General features: G+C 35.5%; 1 protein-coding gene across 1 annotated transcript in view; it reads right to left on the bottom strand.

The window, feature by feature from the left end:
• Window positions 1-2,329: 2,329 nt before the first annotated feature.
• ND-42 (NADH dehydrogenase (ubiquinone) subunit ND-42) overlaps window positions 2,330-20,719 on the bottom strand; it is a 32,692-nt gene continuing 14,302 nt past the window's right edge. The window contains exons 4-6 of the mRNA XM_081736498.1: window positions 13,963-14,127; window positions 7,158-7,272; window positions 2,330-2,552 (exon numbers count right to left, since the gene is read on the bottom strand). Coding sequence (XP_081592624.1) covers window positions 2,454-2,552; window positions 7,158-7,272; window positions 13,963-14,127 — 379 coding nt within the window. The 3' untranslated portion in view covers window positions 2,330-2,453. The remainder of the gene's footprint in view (window positions 2,553-7,157; window positions 7,273-13,962; window positions 14,128-20,719) is intronic.

The following is a 20,719-nucleotide window of genomic DNA, read 5'->3' as shown; positions in this document are numbered from 1 at the left end:
CCAAGTCCACAGAGATGTAATCATGCAACTCCCTTGTTAACAAATGGTCTCAAAAATTGCAATATTAGCGGCCATTTTCCAATATGGTGGCCATTAGCTACCCTGTAACTGACAGTATCATGTGTAAAAGCCATTCTGGTATTCTGTAGCATCAAAAAATGTATAGTACACCAAGTCCACAGAGATGTAATCATGCAACTCCCTTGTTAACAAATGGTCTCAAAAATTGCAATATTAGCGGCCATTTTCCAATATGGTGGCCATTAGCTACCCTGTAACTGACAGTATCATGGGTAAAAGCCATTCTGGTATTGTGTCGCATCAAAAAATGTATAGTACACCAAGTCCACAGAGATGTAATCATGCAACTCCCTTGTTAACAAATGGTCTCAAAAATTGCAATATTAGCGGCCATTTTCCAATATGGTGGCCATTAGCTACCCTGTAACTGACAGTACCATGGGTAAAAGCCATTCTGGTATTGTGTAGCATCAAAAAATGTATAGTACACCAAGTCCACAGAGATGTAATCATGCAACTCCCTTGTTAACAAATGGTCTCAAAAATTGCAATATTAGCGACCATTTTCCAATATGGTGGCCATTAGCTACCCTGTAACTGACAGTATCATGGGTAAAAGCCATTCTGGTATTGTGTAGCATCAAAAAATGTATAGTACACCAAGTCCACAGAGATGTAATCATGCAACTCCCTTGTTAACAAATGGTCTCAAAAATTGCAATATTAGCGGCCATTTTCCAATATGGTGGCCATTAGCTACCCTGTAACTGACAGTATCATGGGTAAAAGCCATTCTGGCATTGTGTCGCATCAAAAAATGTATAGTACACCAAGTCCACAGAGATGTAATCATGCAACTCCCTTGTTAACAAATGGTCTCAAAAATTGCAATATTAGCGGCCATTTTCCAATATGGTGGCCATTAGCTACCCTGTAACTGACAGTATCATGGGTAAAAGCCATTCTGGTATTGTGTAGCATCAAAAAATGTATAGTACACCAAGTCCACAGAGATGTAATCATGCAACTCCCTTGTTAACAAATGGTCTCGAAAATTGCAATATTAGCGGCCATTTTCCAATATGGTGGCCATTAGCTACCCTGTAACTGACAGTATCGTGGGTAAAAGCCATTCTGGTATTGTGTAGCATCAAAAAATGTATAGTACACCAAGTCCACAGAAATGTAATCATGCAACTCCCTTGTTAACAAATGGTCTCAAAAATTGCAATATTTCCATGCTTTCCAGTTGGGAGCAGACAGTCTGTATCATAGGCCTGCGACGGTGTTCTCCATACGTAAACACGACCGGTTATTGGAAACAAGGTGATGGTCGATTCATCGGATCACATTACGTGTTTCCACTGCTCATGAGTCCACGCCTTATGGTCCTTGCACCACTGGATACGCCTCTTCGCATTTACTGCTGTGACCAGGGGTTTGGCGATAGCGGCCCTGTCATGAATTTTCATTTTATGAAGTTTCCGTCGCACTGTTTTCGATGAAACCGGGTTCTGTAGGCCGGAATTGAGTACATACGTAATTTTCATTGCAGTGGTCTTCTTTTTAGCTGCTACAATCCGTTTTAATGCCCTCCGGTACCTATCTGACAGGACTGTCTTTCGACCACTGTTGTGCTTTGCAGACGTCCTTTGCCCATGAATTGTGTATGCCCTCGTGACATTTGACACAGTGCCTTTCGATACCCCACAATGTTCGCCACTGTTGCCACTGAAGCTCCAACCAGACTGGCACCAACGATCATGCCTCTTTGGAAGTCTGTCAGGTCGCCCATTTTACCGTACCACTTTCACACCACGACACTCACAGGCAGTAGCGTAGCCAGGATGTGTGTTTGGGGGGGGGGGGGGGGCAAGTGCAGTTTTAGGTACATATAGAAAAATTACAAACAAAAAAATATATAAACATAAATATATATAAAAAATTACAAACATCAAAGTACCAAAGTACATTGTCAGACCTCTTTGGGGGTGGGGGGCCCGGCCCCTCCGGGCCCCCCCCCTTCCCTACGCCACTGCTCACAGGTGAACTGGTTACTGCTGATGGAAGGTCCATATGACACATTGAAGACAAAAAACGATCGGCAAACGCAACACGTGTTGTACAGTGGAGGCCCAAACTTACGTGTCCTGTATGAAGTGTTTTTAGATTTTTTTTGTCCAACCCCTGTATATATATATATAAAACTGATGCAGCAGCAGAATTATGTTCCAATTATTTGCACATCTCTAAGCATCTTTATCTTTCAGAAGTAGACAGTGAATATGGTATTAATAAAACATCTGTATTAACTTTGTTATCACCTACGTATTTATTAACACACAATATATAAACAACAATTTTAATACTTTTTACATTCATTTTCAATTCTTAACTACCATGAACCTTTCTAAAATTTAGAGTAATACATATTAAATTAAAGTCTCTCTGTACAACATCTTGGTTTTCGTAAGAATTCCTTTGTCTCCCATGTCCTTGTTGTATCCTTGATAGAACTGATGCCCTGGAGCCTAAGAAAGATAACCATCGATTAATATTCTATAAATTGTTTACGTATAAAGTTAGTTAACTTTTACTTTTAAGGAAATTAATTAGTCAAGTTAGTACTTTTAAGGAAATTAATTATAATTTGAGTGTCAAAATCCTAATGCTAATGAAAAATTTTACATGGAACAAAATGAAATTAAGTTTTCCGTTTAAAGTTTCGCCGTATTTTTCTTCAGGCTACAAAGCGAATACAGTACTAGAAAATACAGTACTCAAAAACTAGAAAACAAAACAAAATTAACTAAGTAAAGCTATACTAAATGCTGGTTGTAGATGATAATGAGCCATGCATGATCTCAATGCGTTACCAAATCCACGTTTGTGAAAATGTAGTTTCTCTATCAATAAAACAATATAGTACATCATACTCAGTTTTTTTGCCATAATAGTCCTGATATGGAGTTACTTTTCTGGATCTCAGAGAATTATGATTGATTTTTTTTTCAGTTAATGATTTTGACTTACGTAAGTTCTAACTTGATTTCCTCTATTTCCTTCTAGCAGACTGAACTGATACATGGGAACAATTATTAACAGAACAGTTTTGTTTTCGATTCTAGTTGTAGGATTAAGTTTTATCATGCTAATTCATCATTCTTCACATTTGCATTATTAAAATTCTATGTGAATTACACCGTAAATTAAATAATAAACTTCAAACATCTTAGTTCCAACTTGCTATTGCTGTTTAATTTTGGACTACATTATTTTCAGTTATATTATTTTAAAAATGGAAAAGGATCTATCTCGAATAAATTCAGGTTCTATATATAAAGGATTATCTCTAAAATGTGTAATATCTCCATGAAACTAGAAGAACTGCCTACTAATAAACTCACCCAACTCTATTCCCTGTAGTATTACATATTTATAAAACTTTTTTTATTCAGTAGCCACAGAAAAAGAAACCAGTAAGAGAAGGAGAAATGGAAATTACTTACACATGCTTCAGTAATGTACATTAGTATACAAGGTCTGTCCGGAAAGCAATGCCACCAAGTTTACAAGTATGAAAAAATATATAATAATAAAAATAATATATGTACATTAAAATTCTTCAAACCATCGTCATTCTGCATCGATACATCTTTGTCAGCGGGATTTCTAATCTGCAAAGGCATACTGGAAGCCCTGTTCAGGAAGTGCATTTAAAGCCATTTCACAAGCTGTGTTCATGTCGTCAATTGCTCTGTAATGGTATTTTTTCAAGGGGGAATTCAAACGAGGAAACAGAAAAAGTCTGCGGGAGCCAAGTTGGGATTGTAGGGTGCCTAGAGCAGCGTTGCTACGTTAGATTTGGCCAGATAGTTGGTCATGACGAAGACAGTTTGGGCTGGCACATTGTCATGATGAAGTTTCAAATCGCTGTTGATGTCTGGTCTGACATGCCAAATCCTGGCTATCTGTCTCTTGTGAACTTCTACGTAAAATTTAGAGTAAACGGTTATCCCGGGAGGTACAAACTCACGGTGGACGATCCCCCTGATCTCAAAAAAGCACAATGAGCATGATTTTGATCTTTAATTTGCTCATTCGAGCCTTCCTGGGGCAAGTGAACGGCGCTCGGCACTTTCCTCTTCGTTTCAGGGTCGTACTGGAATATCCACGTTTCATCACTCGTGATAACATTGTAAAAAAAAGTGAGGATCATTTTCACACATTTACAAAACGTTTTGACAAATTTCCACTCGGCGAGACTTTTGGTCGCTGGTCAAAATTCTTGGGACAAGCTTCGCGCACACTTCTCTCATGTGCAAATCCTTGGTCATAATCTCCTGGACGATAGTGTTTGGAATATTTAGCATGTCAGCCATTGAGCGAACACTCATTCCACGACCTGTTCGCGAAAGTTGTTTCACATGAGTCACAATTTCGTCGTTTGAGGAGGCTGACGGGTGTCCAGCGCAGACTTAGTTGTCGACCTCTTCATGCCTTCCAAAAACGTCTTTGTGCCATCTGTAGACTTGTCTCAGTGGTAAACACCCATCCTCGAAGGCTTGCTGAATCAATGGAGAAGTTTTCGCTGCAGACTTGCCGAGTTTCACACAAAATTTGATCGCGTATCTTTATTCCAGTGAGCGCTGCATCGCGACTTGTACAATCCGCGGCAAAAAACCTGCAACATGAGCAAATAAGTTTATTGTGAAATGACGAAGTCTTTTGCATCAAAATAAGTGTGCACGGAAGGAGGCCGAGGTTTATCCTGGCGTGACTCGTTCCACTTAGACGTTATGTTTATTCCCTGTGCTGTTAGGCGTAGTTTCACAATAAACTTACATCCTCATGTTGCACGTTTTTTTGCCGCGGATTGTACAAGAGAAGAAACAGAAGTTTGCGAAATCGCTTTTTTTTTTTTTTTTTTTAAATCTCCAAGAGCAAGGAGACAACTAAGCAAACACTTACTCGGTAGTTTACTTACACTACCATTGATCTCGGCAGATAGTGTCGCTTCACAATAAAATGCATGACATTACTTTCCGGACAGACTTTGTATTATGATATATGAAAATAAACATCTTTGGACTTCTGCGTAGGTTTCTCTACAACATCTTTAATATGTCGTTCATATGCTTTTATGCTATATAATGGAGATGATGGTTTCACTGACGTTATTCCAACTGTCTAGAGTTCACGTGTAGGAATTTAATACTGATTCCTTCTTCAGAATGAAAAAGAAGTGAGATTAAAATTGGATGAACATCGTGTTGTGAATTTTCTCAATGTTCCCTATTTCTTCCCTTTTTCTTCATTGCATGTTTCGCTCATCATCATCGCTTCCCTTAGCATTAGAACAATCGTGGATATTAAAAGGAAAAGGCAATGAAGACTTCTTGATAACATGTACTTTATCAATATTCTGTTTTGTCTTTTAGGTGTTTGGAAGTATTGATTATCGTTGTATTTAGAGTCAATGATAATTATTTTTTGCTTTAACTTGTACGCTCCTTTCATCACACTTTTGTATCTTGAAGCTTTTATGAAACTTGATAAATATGTGCAAAACTCAGCGGATTATGACGGGAAGGAATACACACAGTACGCTACAAAAACAACAGTGACACCAAACAATGAAGCTTCAGCATCAAATCTTTCAAATATCTAAAAGATACAAATCGTAACATTTCAATTTTTATAAATAAATTACATTAAACGTTAATTAAAAATATTCATTGAACGTACGAAGACAAACCTATGAAAGGCTTTTTATTCACATGAAGAAACCAAAATTAAAGTGCAACATGGACACCTGGTCAGAATAACATTACTGAAATCACCACCGTTGTCAACCTCAAAAAACATTTCTTAACAATATTTTCATTGTGAAGAAGCCAACATTGGAAGCCTAAAGATGCTTATGTTTATATGTAATCTCCCATTCATCCTAACTTCATTAACCCTGTTTATTCTTACCTGTGGCTTTACAATGTTACAAATGATGACACTACAAACATTTGATAATCCGTTACACAACAGAAAATGGCAGAATACTTTTGGAATAACCTCAACTGGTACTTCCTTGCTTTTCTCTATCCTGATACATTCATTCAAAAGATCTTCCTAACTAAATTTTCGCTAAATATGCCGTCATTGTGAAAACAAATTTTGAAAGCTCAAGATGTTCATGTTTACAATATGCGAAAAAGTTATTACCTGTGTAATTAATTCTCATCTATCCTATCTCTACTAAACCTCTTTTTCTTACCTATGCTCACACCGATGTCAGTGAAATTCGACAATCTTTTGAATAAATCTATAACAAAATGATAAGGTCGAGATTTCTAGGGTTAAAGAAACACATCGTTCGTGCTGTGTTTCAAATTTTCTACTTGGAAAGTTATTGTGAGGAATACCTTCAGGTAGACCAAAAAGTTAAGACTGGAATTCAGTGAAATGTGTAATAAAGATGACTGGATTGATTTAAAACAGAAAGTTAGGTGGGCAGAATAATTGGATGTGATGTTCTATTGAGAGTTAGAAAAAAAAAAAAAAAAAATAGTTTATTTCGATATCGTTTTTAGTTCACCATTTATTCAAGATAGTGGATGCCAAAAATTGTTTTGGTTTAGATTAGCGAGTTTTAGAGATCAAATGAAGTTTGGTGGAATCTGCGAAGATTATGTTTCTAAATGCAAGTTCAAGCATTGTCTTACATGGTTTTCTCCTAGTTACGACATCTAAACCGACTTCTGTTTATTACCTATATGACGGCACAACTTTAGTTTGAGCTATTAATATTGCTGGTTTACTCGACTAATAGTATTTGCAAAGACGTTGTTAGAGCCCTAGACGTTGTTAGAACCCATTACAAACGGAGTTATCCATTTTTTTAAAAAAAGACTTTTATCATGTTTCTAGTTACACGTAACAAAGATGGACATAAAAAAACAATCTAATAATGGATGCAACATTATATACAGGTACTTCAAGCGTTCTTATGTGTGATTATGTTCTTACTGTTTTCTGGTTAAGTAATTTTACATAATCACTGCAAATGACGTCTAAGATCCATATCTATGTTTCCACATATTGTTATACGTAAGTATTGAAAGTATTATATATATACTTACATTGCTTAAAACCTGTTCGGTTTTGAACTGGTCGTCACCACTCATCAATAATTCAGGAACATCAAATCTTGGGATATTTGCATAGCCCATCAAATCTGCCTTTTTGTTTGAATATCTGAAAAACAGCAGATTAAAAAGATACAATATATATATATATATATATATATATATATATATATATATATGTGTGTGTGTGTGTGTTTGTTTTAACCAAATCAGAATAAATAAAGAGATTAATAAAATTTGTCCTATCCTTCGCATTAAAACAAGATCGAATCAGAAGAACGACCCTTCGCGTTAAAACATGACCATATCAGAAGAATAAGTCAGAGTAAGCAATTGATGTATGCTCTTAAATTAAGAACAAGGACGCTCATCTAATGCGTCGTGTTTTTATTAAGAGCCAAAGTGTTTTTGTGAATGTTATCTATCATCTTCGTGCAAAGTGCTTTTTACATCCCAATTTTGAGTCTAAGGAATTGAAACATCTACTTCTTCTACAGAAAAACAGATTCTTGAAACTTACATTAAACCAAAAGGTCTTAAATTAGTGAAGCTATGCATTGTTGAAGGAAACGATCACCTGTCTCACTAATTTCAACCTTGAACTACAGAAGGAAGTCTCTAATCTCCAACCAAAACACATACAATGTTCTATAAGAATCTGATTGTTTAGTAAATATTCACAAAATTGGGGAGAACGTGCTCCCTTATTATTGGCTCATTTTAACTAGAAGCACTTCAGACGATTGGAAAGTCAAAAATAAATAAAATCAAATATAAAATTTAAAAAATAAGTTAAAAAAATTAAATAAAAAAATCGCCAAAACTTATTTTGAACGAAGGTTATCATAGAATTTGTATTTAAATCTTTGGGGAGGGTGGTGGTGGGTTAGTGAGTCCTGATATTTGATTACTTCAAATGCAAGAGCGTGATTATGTGAAAACCTCACTGAACACACACACATCACATTCTCTTAAAATCGATTATTATTCACGAAAGTTATCATGGAACATACTTTTTTTTTTCTAAACCTGGGTGGAGGAGGGGGAAGGGTTCACTCTCTAGATCTATTTATTTTTTTTTTAAAATCCAGGTAGTGGTAATGACTGATACCTCAAAAACTATGCGCCATACTCCATAAAAATTTAATGCTTTTACGAAAGATATCTTGGATCATATTTTTAAATCTGAGAGGAGTAATTTATTGCACAAGAAAAAGGTTAAATTCACTGCTAATCTTTAACTGATTTTAATCCCGAGCATGGGGATTATGGAAAAGTCAACGAAACTACACATAATACTGTACCAAAAACAATCAAGTTTTATGTGTCATCGTGGAACCCTAAAAGAAATCATGGAGAGAAGGAAGAGGTTAGGAGTGTAATGGAGTATATTTTATTCTTTACAGACTTGCAGAGAAAATGACTGGGAAACCTCACAGAAAATGTAACCAATATTACGGCAAAATCGAACATTTTTAACGAAAATTATCATGAAACGTTTGTTAAATTGGTATGGGGGAATTTCACATTTTCATTTCCAGCAAATTTTAATTCTAAGCTATGAGGATATCCCTCATGTTATAAAAAAAATATACATTAAGTTTTGTCATAATATAAAAATTCTTACGTAGTTTAAATTGTCTTGCAGGTACACTCATGTCCAAAATGATTGTCGCATATCTATAACTGTCTTCTTTTAAGAATATAATTTGATAATGATGTTGCAGGGTACTTTTAACACTATGTGTATAATTGGGAAATGTATATTTGTCGTAAATTTTATAGGAAAAGAATTATAAATACGAAAATTAGAATGAGTAAAACAAAATATTGCTAAATTGACAAGAAAGTTTTATTTTCGATTTATTGTTCTTATTTACTGCTCTTATGACATGAAAATTGCCACACACATGTCTTTGCCGATCATACACATACTAACATTATAAGAAATACCGAGCAAATTCGTTATCAAATTATATTCCTACAACAACATATTTAAAGACATGCGACAATAATTTTGGACATGAGTGTACATGTGTGAACTTGCAATATGGGGTGGATTTTAACTCCTTATACTTTATGGACTGGAACTCCAATTAAAATCGGATACGTTTTACGAAAGTTATCGTGAAACAGACGGACGGACGAACAGACACACAAATGCCAATCAGTCGAATAGTGGAAGCTTCGATAACTCTAGCGCGTTTTTCCACTCGAAGTTTCACGGAGAAAACCGAGTCAAGGGGAGAGCTAGGGTAGTTCGGACTATCAGACAGGAGCAGTGTATGAATAAGTATTACTTTTACAAGCTGTACACCTGCAAAACCATTAAGCCCGCCAAAATTTTTTTTTTTCAATTTGTGAAGAGCTACTCTTATTTATGGACACTCAATCAGCAGCAGAACGTTTACTGTCCTCGAAGGAACTAGAATATGTGAAGAAATTAAAGCTACTGAGATATTACATGAGCCATATTACTGAATATATTAAATATTAAGAGAAAGAACGTGCTAAAATAGTCATAGAATTTACATTATCAAGTCAAGGCTTTCAAATCGAAATTTTCTTTAGAATCGTCAAGTACGCTAAAAAACATACGCCACATCTCCCTAAATTAATAATGTGTTTGAGCTTCACGTACAGATTTGAAAGCTTGTGCACAAATAGTAAGACATCTACATTAGTAATTTAACAATAGGCTTAAATATTTGGAGATCCTCGAGTCACAATGTATGATCTTTTCCGTTCTATTCTCATCAAAACATTGATCATAAAGTTCCTACTTAGCAACTAGAACTCAAACTCACTGATTTGCAATGTGACGAGGGGGTAAAGGACAAGTTTAACAATAAAAGAAACTTGAGTGAATTGTTAAATTAGTAAATAAAAATTCCTTAACTATACGATTTGGCCGCTTGAATTTTATAAATGTTTGGATTCCACGTAATTTTTTTTTTTTTTTTTTTCGTTACAAAAGTTATTATATCTGATCACAGGAATCAATAAGTCCGCAACGTATTGTCTTCCAGTTCTCGTAAGTCACCAATCATACACGACAGCAAAAGCATACAGTGTAGTGTAGTGTTAAGAATATTAGTTTTGGTACACAAGTGTTAGTGTGGAAACACAGGTGAAAACCATTAGTGCAGTGAAAGAAATAGGTGAATACCAAAGAAATATATATATATATATATATATATGACATATGGGTGAAAAAACCTAATCATACAGGGAAAACCTGCAAGAAACAAGAAGAAGCCTAAGGTAAAAACAAGAAGCAGCCAATAGGTAAAAACATAAATACGCAGAGAACACAGATACCAAACACACACACAGAAATACACAAAAAAACAAGCAATCTAGATTCAAACTTATTTGTTAAATTCTTAGTTTTTTTGTTTGTTTTTCGTTTTTGTAAATTTTCCCTTTTTTTGGTCTCTTTTCCTTCCCTATCCTTTCCCTCCCAAATTTTCCTATTTTTTTCTTTTTTCACTTATGGAAATAAAGAAAAAAACAAAACTAATATAGAAATCATTCGCAATGATGATAACTCGTCGGTTTTCGAATGCTCTAGGTAACCGACTAAGAGTAACGCGACTGAGCGAATGTAAAAAAAAAAAAAGTCTAAAGTATACAATCGATCCTTACGTCCTCTGACTATTTTCTGTCTAAATATTGAAAGACAATTTCAAAACGTATTCAGAAGTTCCGAAAAACATGTCCAAATGATAACATCATTTCAGGTTTCGTCGGAGAAAGGGAGGAAGGGGAAGGAGATTCTCCACTGATGTAAGAAAAGTTCCACGTTTTCCGTCAGTATATTACTATAGTATTGATTATACAGTCTGTCCACTGGGAAAGGAGATTATTTTTCACGGAATCACCAGCACCATCTATGGAGAAATATATATATATACTACGTGGCGACACATTTCGACTATCTTCCGTCAAAACTGCAAGGCACTAGCAGCAACGGTCAATGCGTACGGATCTTAGTGACTCACAGTACCTGTTGAACGTCGGTCACAAAGGGAACAATAGAGCAATTCTAATAAATTGGGTAAAAGTGCAACAGGGACTTTTAAAATAATTCAAGACGGTAGTGAGACATTTAGCCGTAAGAACGTGTTTCAATATGCCAGATTTCGCGCTGGCGACAATCCACGACCAGGACTATGTGAACTGACAAAAATGTCCAACCAGTGGTGAACATTGTACGCAAAGATCTGCAAGGCTCATCGAAGATTTCACTGAAAGTCCACTGTTCATTTCATTGTAACTGAAAATTTGGGCGAACGAAAGGTCTGTGCACGATTTGTACCCTGAGTGACGAACAAAATACTACAGAGTGAAACACTGCAGAGATATGAAACAAACAGCTGATGTGGATTCAATATTCATGTCAAGTATTGTAACAGGTAATGAACCATGATCCGTTTAGTACGAATAACTCGCAAAGCGTCAGGGCCCGGAATGGAAGGGTCAAGGTTCTCCAAGACCGAAGAAAGTGCGCATGCAGAAGAGTCGAGTCATAACTTGTTTTATTCGATTCCAAAGGCGTTATTCACAAAGACATTCACTCCAGACTCACACTATGAAGACCAAGTATTATGTAAGTGTTTTGCAACGTCCATTGAACAGGATTTGCAGAGTTCGATCTGAATATCGGCAACAAGATTATGGTATGTGTTGCACAACAATGCAGCAGTACAAAGAGCAGGATAGTACTCCAGTCTGTGGCCAAAAAAGGGATCCTGGAGCAGCTCGATCGTCTCCACTCCCCAGCCCTATTCTCTAAGTTGGCTTCGTGCGACTTGTGGCTATTTCTGACGCTGAATTTGGTATCGAAAGAAAGGCTTCCGACATTCCTCATAAGGCTTCGATCGCAATTTTGTAGGCAAGCCCGAAACAGGAATACCAAAATTGCTTCAAGTTCCACAACCGCTCCAACGCGTGTAATACAAGGTGTCTTTTTTCAATAAACAGTATTATATCCAAACAGTCCGCAACGTATTGTCTTCCAGTTCTCGTAAGTCACCAATCATACACGACAGATTATATATATATATATATATATATATATATATATATATATATATATATATATATATATATATATATATATATATATATATATATATATATATATATATATATATAAAAAACTCGGGGCAACTGCTCCCCCTAAATGAAGACTGATTTCTTTTCATATTATTTTCATGTCACATTTGTTACAACAGTGACGTTTCACTGCTTCCAGTTACATACACGTAGTTACGTCATCGCTTTAATAATATATACAAATTTCCTCTCTTGATTTTTTATAATTCTTGCTTTTCACAGTATTTATGAACTAAAACTATTGAAAAAAGGTCTAGTCTATGGTTTTGTTCATAAATACCAATGTAGAAAACAGGAGGAAGTCTGTAGAAATATTTCTGGTGAAAAAGTTGTCAACGAGAATTTTTACTGAATAAGGTACGTCAGACGGTTATCAAAATAATAAAAACACCTTTAGAAAATGCAACTTACCTTATTAATACGACGTGGGACCACTATTAGCCTGCAGAACACCCCTGATTTGTCGTGGAATAAATTATGGAAGTGACGAATAGTTTCCGCACGAATATTGTGCATTCTTCATAGTGAAGCAATCAAATTCTCAGCGAGGGTGGAAGGATTATATCTGCTCAGAAATCTAAGCACCAGAACTGACTACAGATATTCAATAATATTGAGGTTCGGAGATTGGTCGAGCCATCTGAGGTGTTACAGGTCATCCCGAACTGCTAAGAGCGGTTCAAAAAATCGCTCTTAGCAGTTCCAGCAGTATGAATTTCCGCAGTGTCATCTTGGAAATTTGCCATATTAGCCAGAAACTAGATCTCGATCATAGGATGCACGTGGTCAAAATGCCCATATAATCACTGGTAGTATTGAGTCTTGTGAACACGGAATACCATGAGGCGGCTCACAGTATTAAAGGACGTCTACTAGGTTTCATGGTAACGAGGAGACAGTTCAGAGCAAATGCTTCTTTCGGTGTCCGTCATATATAATCATAGCCTGTTATTAAAACAGTTAAATCACATCATATTACATGTTTCCAATCATTGGCAGTCCATTTTGCATGTTCTTAACACTATTTTCTTCGCACTAAATCGTTGATGATAATGACCAGCAGTTTAGAAATTGCAACCAGACCGCGGAAGCTCAGGTTATGCAACTCGCCTCGATTTGTGATTGTCGTAATAGGTTGCTCCACGTGCTAACTACGTTACACAGTATCTTTTGCTGCGTTCGCTCTACAGTCATTGGTCACAGCCCTTACAATTCTCAGCGATTCATGTTGCCTCAGACCACTATTACTTCTCGTCATTTTTTTTTAAAACCCTGGGCTCTGTAGGCTGTCAATCACATTGGATACTGTTTCTCAAGGTTTACCGAACACACTGGGCACCTTAGATACACTTGGACGACTATCTTCGCACCCACAATTCGGCTTTGTTGGAACTCTAGAGAAGTCTCATATTTTGCATCACCACCGTCTGTCTGCTTCAAGACACGGCTCCTTTCTACATAGCCTGACATAATACAGATGATCACCTACCACATCACTAACGTTAAATACGCGCTGCAAACGCATTCTTGGTGTTATTGCCTCACTTATCTTGTGTGTTGAAAACTACACGTACTTCCATTATTTTGATAATCCAATGTAATAAAAAAACAATGCTCACGCGAACCAGGCGTGACAAAAATGTATGATAAACGCTACTAAAAATAACTACGAACTTACATTCGCCTCAATTCTGCCCAATCCCATTCATCCTGGATCCTCCAGTCCTTCATCTTGGGGTCCCACTTGTCAAAGCGATCGAAGTCAATTCGCTCTATATCTTCCACTACAACTTCAACATCACCGTAGTTAGACCAATCGTACACCAACAATTCAGCATGGGTACTGAAATAAAACAGGTTGCACAGTTAAGACAATAAGAATAATACCTGCAATCAAAATTAAATTATTCAGTACATTTTTTTAAATATTTATTATTTTTTTGTAGCCTTCTTGCAACCAATCGCCGGTTAGATTGTACACTTCTGGTCACAGAAGTCTAGACAGTTTCCCAGATGTTAAGTCCGCAAGGTACTTTCCTCCTCAATCTACGCAAGGTGAGCCTCTGAGGCTCATGGTAATTTTTATGATTATTTTAGTATATATTTTCGCTTTTTAAAGAATAATGTTATCTTTTCTTTGTAATCTTTGTATAAGTATTTATTTTCATTTATTTTAATACATTTTATATTTTCACTCTCTACAGCAGCGTTTACCAACCTTTTTCAACTTGCGGCACACTATGAGTGTAACTTCAATTCTTGCAGCACACTCATAGATTTTATTATTTTTAAATATAAAATACCATGGTATCTTTTTCTGTGATTACTGATCTCCTCACAGAGAAGAAAGCCCCATCACTGGTTTTCCACCATGGTAAATCATTATGCTTATTTTTTATTCTAATTTAAAAATAGAAAACAATTTCAATGAAATATTGGACTTAGGTTTTTAAAAATACGCTTTCTTCTTCGAAAACTGCATCCAAACTTTCACTAACAAGGAAGATCACTAAATAACGAACGAACAAACAAATCTCTTTTACTTTTAAAACACAAATATAGGTAATTCGTATGCATGTTTGTTTTCTCAAAAGGATTGCATATTTTGAAATTTAAAGTTAAGAAATAGTCTGCAACAATAAAGAAGCAATAATGGTCATAACATCATAACAATGATAACAAATACCTTTTTCAATATTAAAAATGTACAGAAAAGTAACGCAGTATGAAACTTAAAACTGTAGATTCATATTAGAGGTTCATAGTAATGTGAAATACAAATATACATTTTTCCCTATGTCCTGCAATTTAATTGCTATAGAATTAATAATTTTGTTTCGATTTACTCGCGGCACACCAGCGGCCCATTCACGGCACACAGGCTGGGAAACGCTGCTCTACAGTATACCACATTTTTAATGTATTATTCTATTTGAGATATCTTTACGTATGTGACAATACTAGAACAATGTTAGTCTTGGATCATTATATCAAGGTTACACATTTCAAATTTGGAGAGATACACAGGACGTTTTCTTGATAGTGACACCACGGATGTTTTCTAGAGACACACAGGAAACAAGTATGAATTGTTTTGCAAAACCAAAGATTGAACTTTCTTTCTCTCGGTTTCTATTTGTTGAAACTTTTTTGGTATAAATGTTTTATTTTTTTCTTACAGTGCCTACAAGACCTTTTGTAACAATTTTCTTGCTAGCGGAAGCGACGTAAAAAAAAATTATCACAAGTAACATTCCTTTTTGCACCATGAAACGGTTCTACTAAACGCGCTCATCTTCAGCCACATTACGTTTCCTCTCTTCTTTGTTATTTTTTCGAAGGGAAGATATGCCTTTCAATGGATACACTGTCTTAGAATCACAAACCCCAAAAAATTTAATTCCATATTTGTCTGGCTTCGACTTTATATACTATCGAAACCCACATTTTCCTCTGAATGGCACTAGCTGCTCGTCAACTATGAGATTCTCCGGGTAGATAAAACTTCCCTAGGTTAACATTTACAATCTACCACTTATCTCTCAACGGTACAAATTTATTTTTTTCTCCTCTTACACTTCTGGTTGTTGCATCATCAAACCTCAGGTATATATCATGAGATCAACGAATCTTTTCAGCTCCATTGTTGGTCGTAATATAGGTGGTTTATATAAGCGACCCCATAATATCCTTGTACTCGAGTAATTACTTTTTACATGTGTAGCACCGATAAGCAGCCCAACGAGAGCCTTTATTTCAGAAGAGTAACATGGCTTCCAACGAACTAGAGAACTTTTCGAAGCACAAACTTCCTTAGCTATAGCATTTGAACATTTCACTATTATATTTATGATATCCTCCGAAATGTACAGTTCAAAAGAGTCAGCTGGAGTTTCGACAACTTTCAAAGGGGCAATTTCACTTAATTCATTTTTAACAATTTTATAATATTATGTTTTGGGACTTTTCCTTGCAACGGAGGTTCTTTACTCCATACACTATCGTCTTTTCCAAAGAAAGCATTACCCACCTTAGATAGTTCAGGACTCTCGTCGTCATTGTCACTTTCATCACTGCCGAGGCCTACTTCGTCAGGCTCTTCACTTGCTACACTAATGTGATCCATTTCACTATCCGTTTCAATACAGTCACTATCACCACCAGAATTCACATGTTATAGCAAGACAGCACAAAACAGTATATCTTCATCAGACAGTTTCTGTCGTGCCATCTTACACACTAATACTATCTTACTACAATACACGACAGATATTTATGCACAGAGTACTTCAGCAAATTTCTCGTCAGTACATCAGTATGTTCCCTACCCACTGCTAGAGAAGCAATATGTTGAACCTCGCCCGCTTGAATAAAGCCTTTTTCAATTCAATATCCGTAAACTGGAACAATTCATTTGAGGGAATATTTATTACTAGAAGAACAATATGCAAATCGTGTACAACTAAAAATAACTAGATACGAATAGTAAATTAGATTCAGTCTACAAATAAAAAACTCAATAGTAAAAATATATAAAATAAAACCTATAAGCAAGCTTCGAACACACTGGACACATGTGACATCTGTTTACAATATTAAGTTAATGTATACAGTACAATCTGAGGGCTTATTTCATCTTCAATATATAAACTGATATCAAACACATTGCAAATATACTCAATAAAGGAACGAAATAGCACATAATATTAGAATCATCCTATGAGTCCGTGAGGTACACCTTGCATCAATTGAGGACCTAAATATTCTAATCAAATTTTACGTCAAATAAACCGCACGAGAAACTTGAAAGGTTTATATGATGTGTAAAACTAGTATCTCGAGAATATAAGAAGTCTCATTTCAATTGATATAAATATTTTCAGTAAGTAAGAGAATATATATCCCAGTGAGCCTCCCAGGCACATCTTGCGTAGTTTAGAGTTAAGGTGTGACTCATTTTCCTGCATTTTTATCACAGCCAGGGTTGGAAATTGAACGATAATATTACTGTATGCATACCGTAATTTAGTTGTCTGTACGAAGTATAATCAAACCATAGGTACTTACAGGAAAATACTGTAATTTTAAATCGCAAACTTATACCTGACCTGTATTTCAAATCTGGAACAATTTAAAAAAAAAAATGGAAGTACGAACAATATTATAACTACAAATAGATTAATGATGATTAACCCTCTGGTTTACTTGTTTTGTTGTTTCATTGCCAACTTGAGTGTCCTCACAATAGTCCTTGTCCGGTAACCTTCCTTCCAGTACTTTATCAAAATCTTATCGAAATCAGCACAGTGCAAGCAGTATTATTTTAAAATATTCTGCTCTTTCATGGAAACATATGACTCATCCTCTCAATCTCTTGCATAGGAGATGGAGAAGAAACCAAGTCTGTTTCCAAAAGAGTTGAAGGTTTCAAGTAAAATGACATTTACTTGCACTGTCACTATTGCAACTGTGAAATTATATGTTAGAAGATAATAGAATAAAGTAAATCAAAATTTGAAGAACCGATATAGGCCTACGTTAATACATTTTGCTGTGCACACTGTGATGTTTCTTTCTCCTTGGAGAATTAAAACAATTATTCTTCCAGTGAAGTAGTTAGTCATTTTTACTTATTCTCTGTTATGTTGAATTTATGTAAGTAATATCAACTAGTTCTTGAGAAGTCCTATTGGAAGTTAACTTTGTAATTAATAATGAAAATATAAATGCAAATACTAATATGAAGAAATATTTAAAACGAAGAATATATTAAAAATATTTGTTTGTTACATCTATTTTTAAATTCGGATCCAATAGACTATTTTACGGAGTCATATCGCGCAGTGGTAGAGTGCTCACCTCTGGTGCTCACACCAAATGCACAAACACTGTGTGCGTGCTAAATCATGTTTATTCAACAAGGTTCCCACTCCCCCCCCCCCCCCAATTTCCAGGACTTCGACAAAGGAATGCATAACATGATTGCAACTGTAGATTCAAAACTCACAACAATATGAAAACTACAGTAGCTTATGCAGTGAATATTAATGCAAGTACAGTTATACGCAATAATTAAATACACAAAGCGGAACGTAATTTTTTTTTTTTGGGGGGGTGGCCTCCCAACTCCCCTTATAGTCACCCGATCCACCCTAGTCACACTCCCCTTATAGTCACACTCAGCACATGTTTTTTCATTCTTTCTACATGACATTTTAATTGTGCACCGAACAAATTTACAAACAACAAAAATTTATTTTTCGTACATGGCATCTTCATTGCGTGTAAGATATAATTAGGGGAAAAAAGGAATATTACAAGTTTTTCAACTGAGTATGGAGCTGTGTGATTTCCTCATATATAGGCATAATCTATCTCTTCTTTAGCGAAACTGCTCTACGGGTAGCATTTGACTTCAATAAAATAAAGCAAGACTTCTGTTGTGCTTCATGTGCAAGCTGGTTTGCTTCAGTCTCCAAAGCTTCACCTGTTTTCATCAATTTCCTTTTCTTTCTCTGCAGCTGCTGTACATTTTCATTTATCTTTTTCCTCTTGCTCTGCACTTGACATTCTCTTTCAACAGTCCTTATTTTCTCCAGCTCTGCCATATAGCGCTGACTCGCATGGAAGACATGATGCAGTATTTCTTTCGTGATGTTGATTGTAGTAAGGTCTTTATGGGAAATGCTATCACATCAATATCAAACAGACCAATGATTTCTGCTTCATATTTTCAACAAGCAGATCTTTCTTTATGCTGTAGCCTTGTTCGACAGCAGCTTGTAAATTAGTCAAAACCAGAAACTTGTTTATGATTAACAACAAATCTTTAAATTCTTCCGAATCATCGAACAGTTTTGTGTAAAATAATCCAGCCTCACAGGGTCCAACTTATACCCAGCAAGTGTACTGCTCAGTAAATTTTCCATACAAAACAAATAGCTCATCACTTTCTTCCAGTCAACCACCCTGTTGGGAGAAAGAAAGCCCACCAACCACCCACACATGCTGGATCATGACAAATTATTATTCAGCACAAAAACAGGAGTAGCAATCAATTAAAATCTTCATTATAATTATAAAAAATCAAACATTCGGTATTTCTGTAAATTTCAAGGACAGAAATGCATTTTCAAAGACATTTCCAGAATGTTTCCAGGACAAAATCAATTCAAGGACATTCCCAGATTTTCAAGGATTTCCAGGACGAGTGGTAACCCTGATTCAATGTCTATTTTGTAAATTTAAGAGTCACTTTTACCTGGTTTAAATCCCATTGTATTCTCCTTCTTATTTTTTTTTTCTATGATCCTCTTGTATCATTAGTCTATTCATTTCAAATATCTGTAAAACTTAAATTTGCCTTTTCCAAGGAATATTAAAATTTAAGTGTTTATTTTGAGATCTCACTGAGATACTGGATTGCAGTGAGGCAATATAAAAATATCTATGCAAAAAAATCAGAATTTATTTATTACTAATTATCTGAATTAACAAGTAATTTGTCCTGAGTCATTCCCTTCTTTTTTAAAGAACAAATTCGGTGAAATTATTTAAACAATAAAATTACACTGCTTTATTGTTTGTGCAACACAAGTTCTGACAGTTGGGTACAGAGCGTGGAGTACTGCAAACGCTGAATCGAATACCCAAAGTATTTTACTTAAATTTTCATTAGACTTTTACAAAGTTAGGCTAATTACTCAATGGCTTTCCCAAAATATAGTAAGTTACTGTTTCCACATATTTCGAATAAAAATTCTTGTGCTAACAAGCAACTGATTCTTCAGAATAACTGGAAGACAGGCATCAAAACAGAAAATTACTAACAGCAAATGATTTACTGGGCTTGGTTTCTTGTTATACTTCCCAAAATTTAATTAACTGTTTTATTTAATCATTTTAGTTGTAATTTTCTTTCGTGCACAGGGCCAAAGCCAACCAAAAACTTTAAGTTTGAAGGGGTATAGAGTTGCCCGCGAGACGAGACATATTTTCTCGTCTCGTCTTGCCAAGATCTGTTGTCTGTTGTCTTACGTGATCTAAACAGATGAAGACAGTTCGGTATGAAGTCCTCACATGTGTCTGCATGCAACAAAATCAATCTACCTCCTTTACCAATTGGGACAAGCACTGTACTTTTACTGTAGTGTCGAGTCAGTCTGACATTTGACGTAACTCATGTTTCGTCAAACCATACTATTTTCTCGAGTTGGACATTTGCCATTTCCCTTTATATATATATAAAGTCAGTCTATAACAACTATATCCTCCCTCTCTAATTATTTTTTTTTAAAACCGAAACCCTGCCTTTTTAAGTGCTTTCCGCGGAACTGACTTCCCATCCGTAAATAAACTATCTTTCCGTAACGAATCAAGGAGAAAATTTAAAGTGGGATAAAAGGCGTCCTTTATTCTTCTTCTCGTCTTCGAAA

This window comes from Thermobia domestica, chromosome 13 (genome assembly GCF_964235325.1).
Source record: "Thermobia domestica chromosome 13, izTheDome1.hap1.1, whole genome shotgun sequence".
Lineage (NCBI taxonomy): Eukaryota > Metazoa > Arthropoda > Insecta > Zygentoma > Lepismatidae > Thermobia > Thermobia domestica.
The sequence above is the reverse complement of the archived record's forward strand: the minus strand, read 5'-3'. Positions and strand labels throughout refer to the sequence as shown.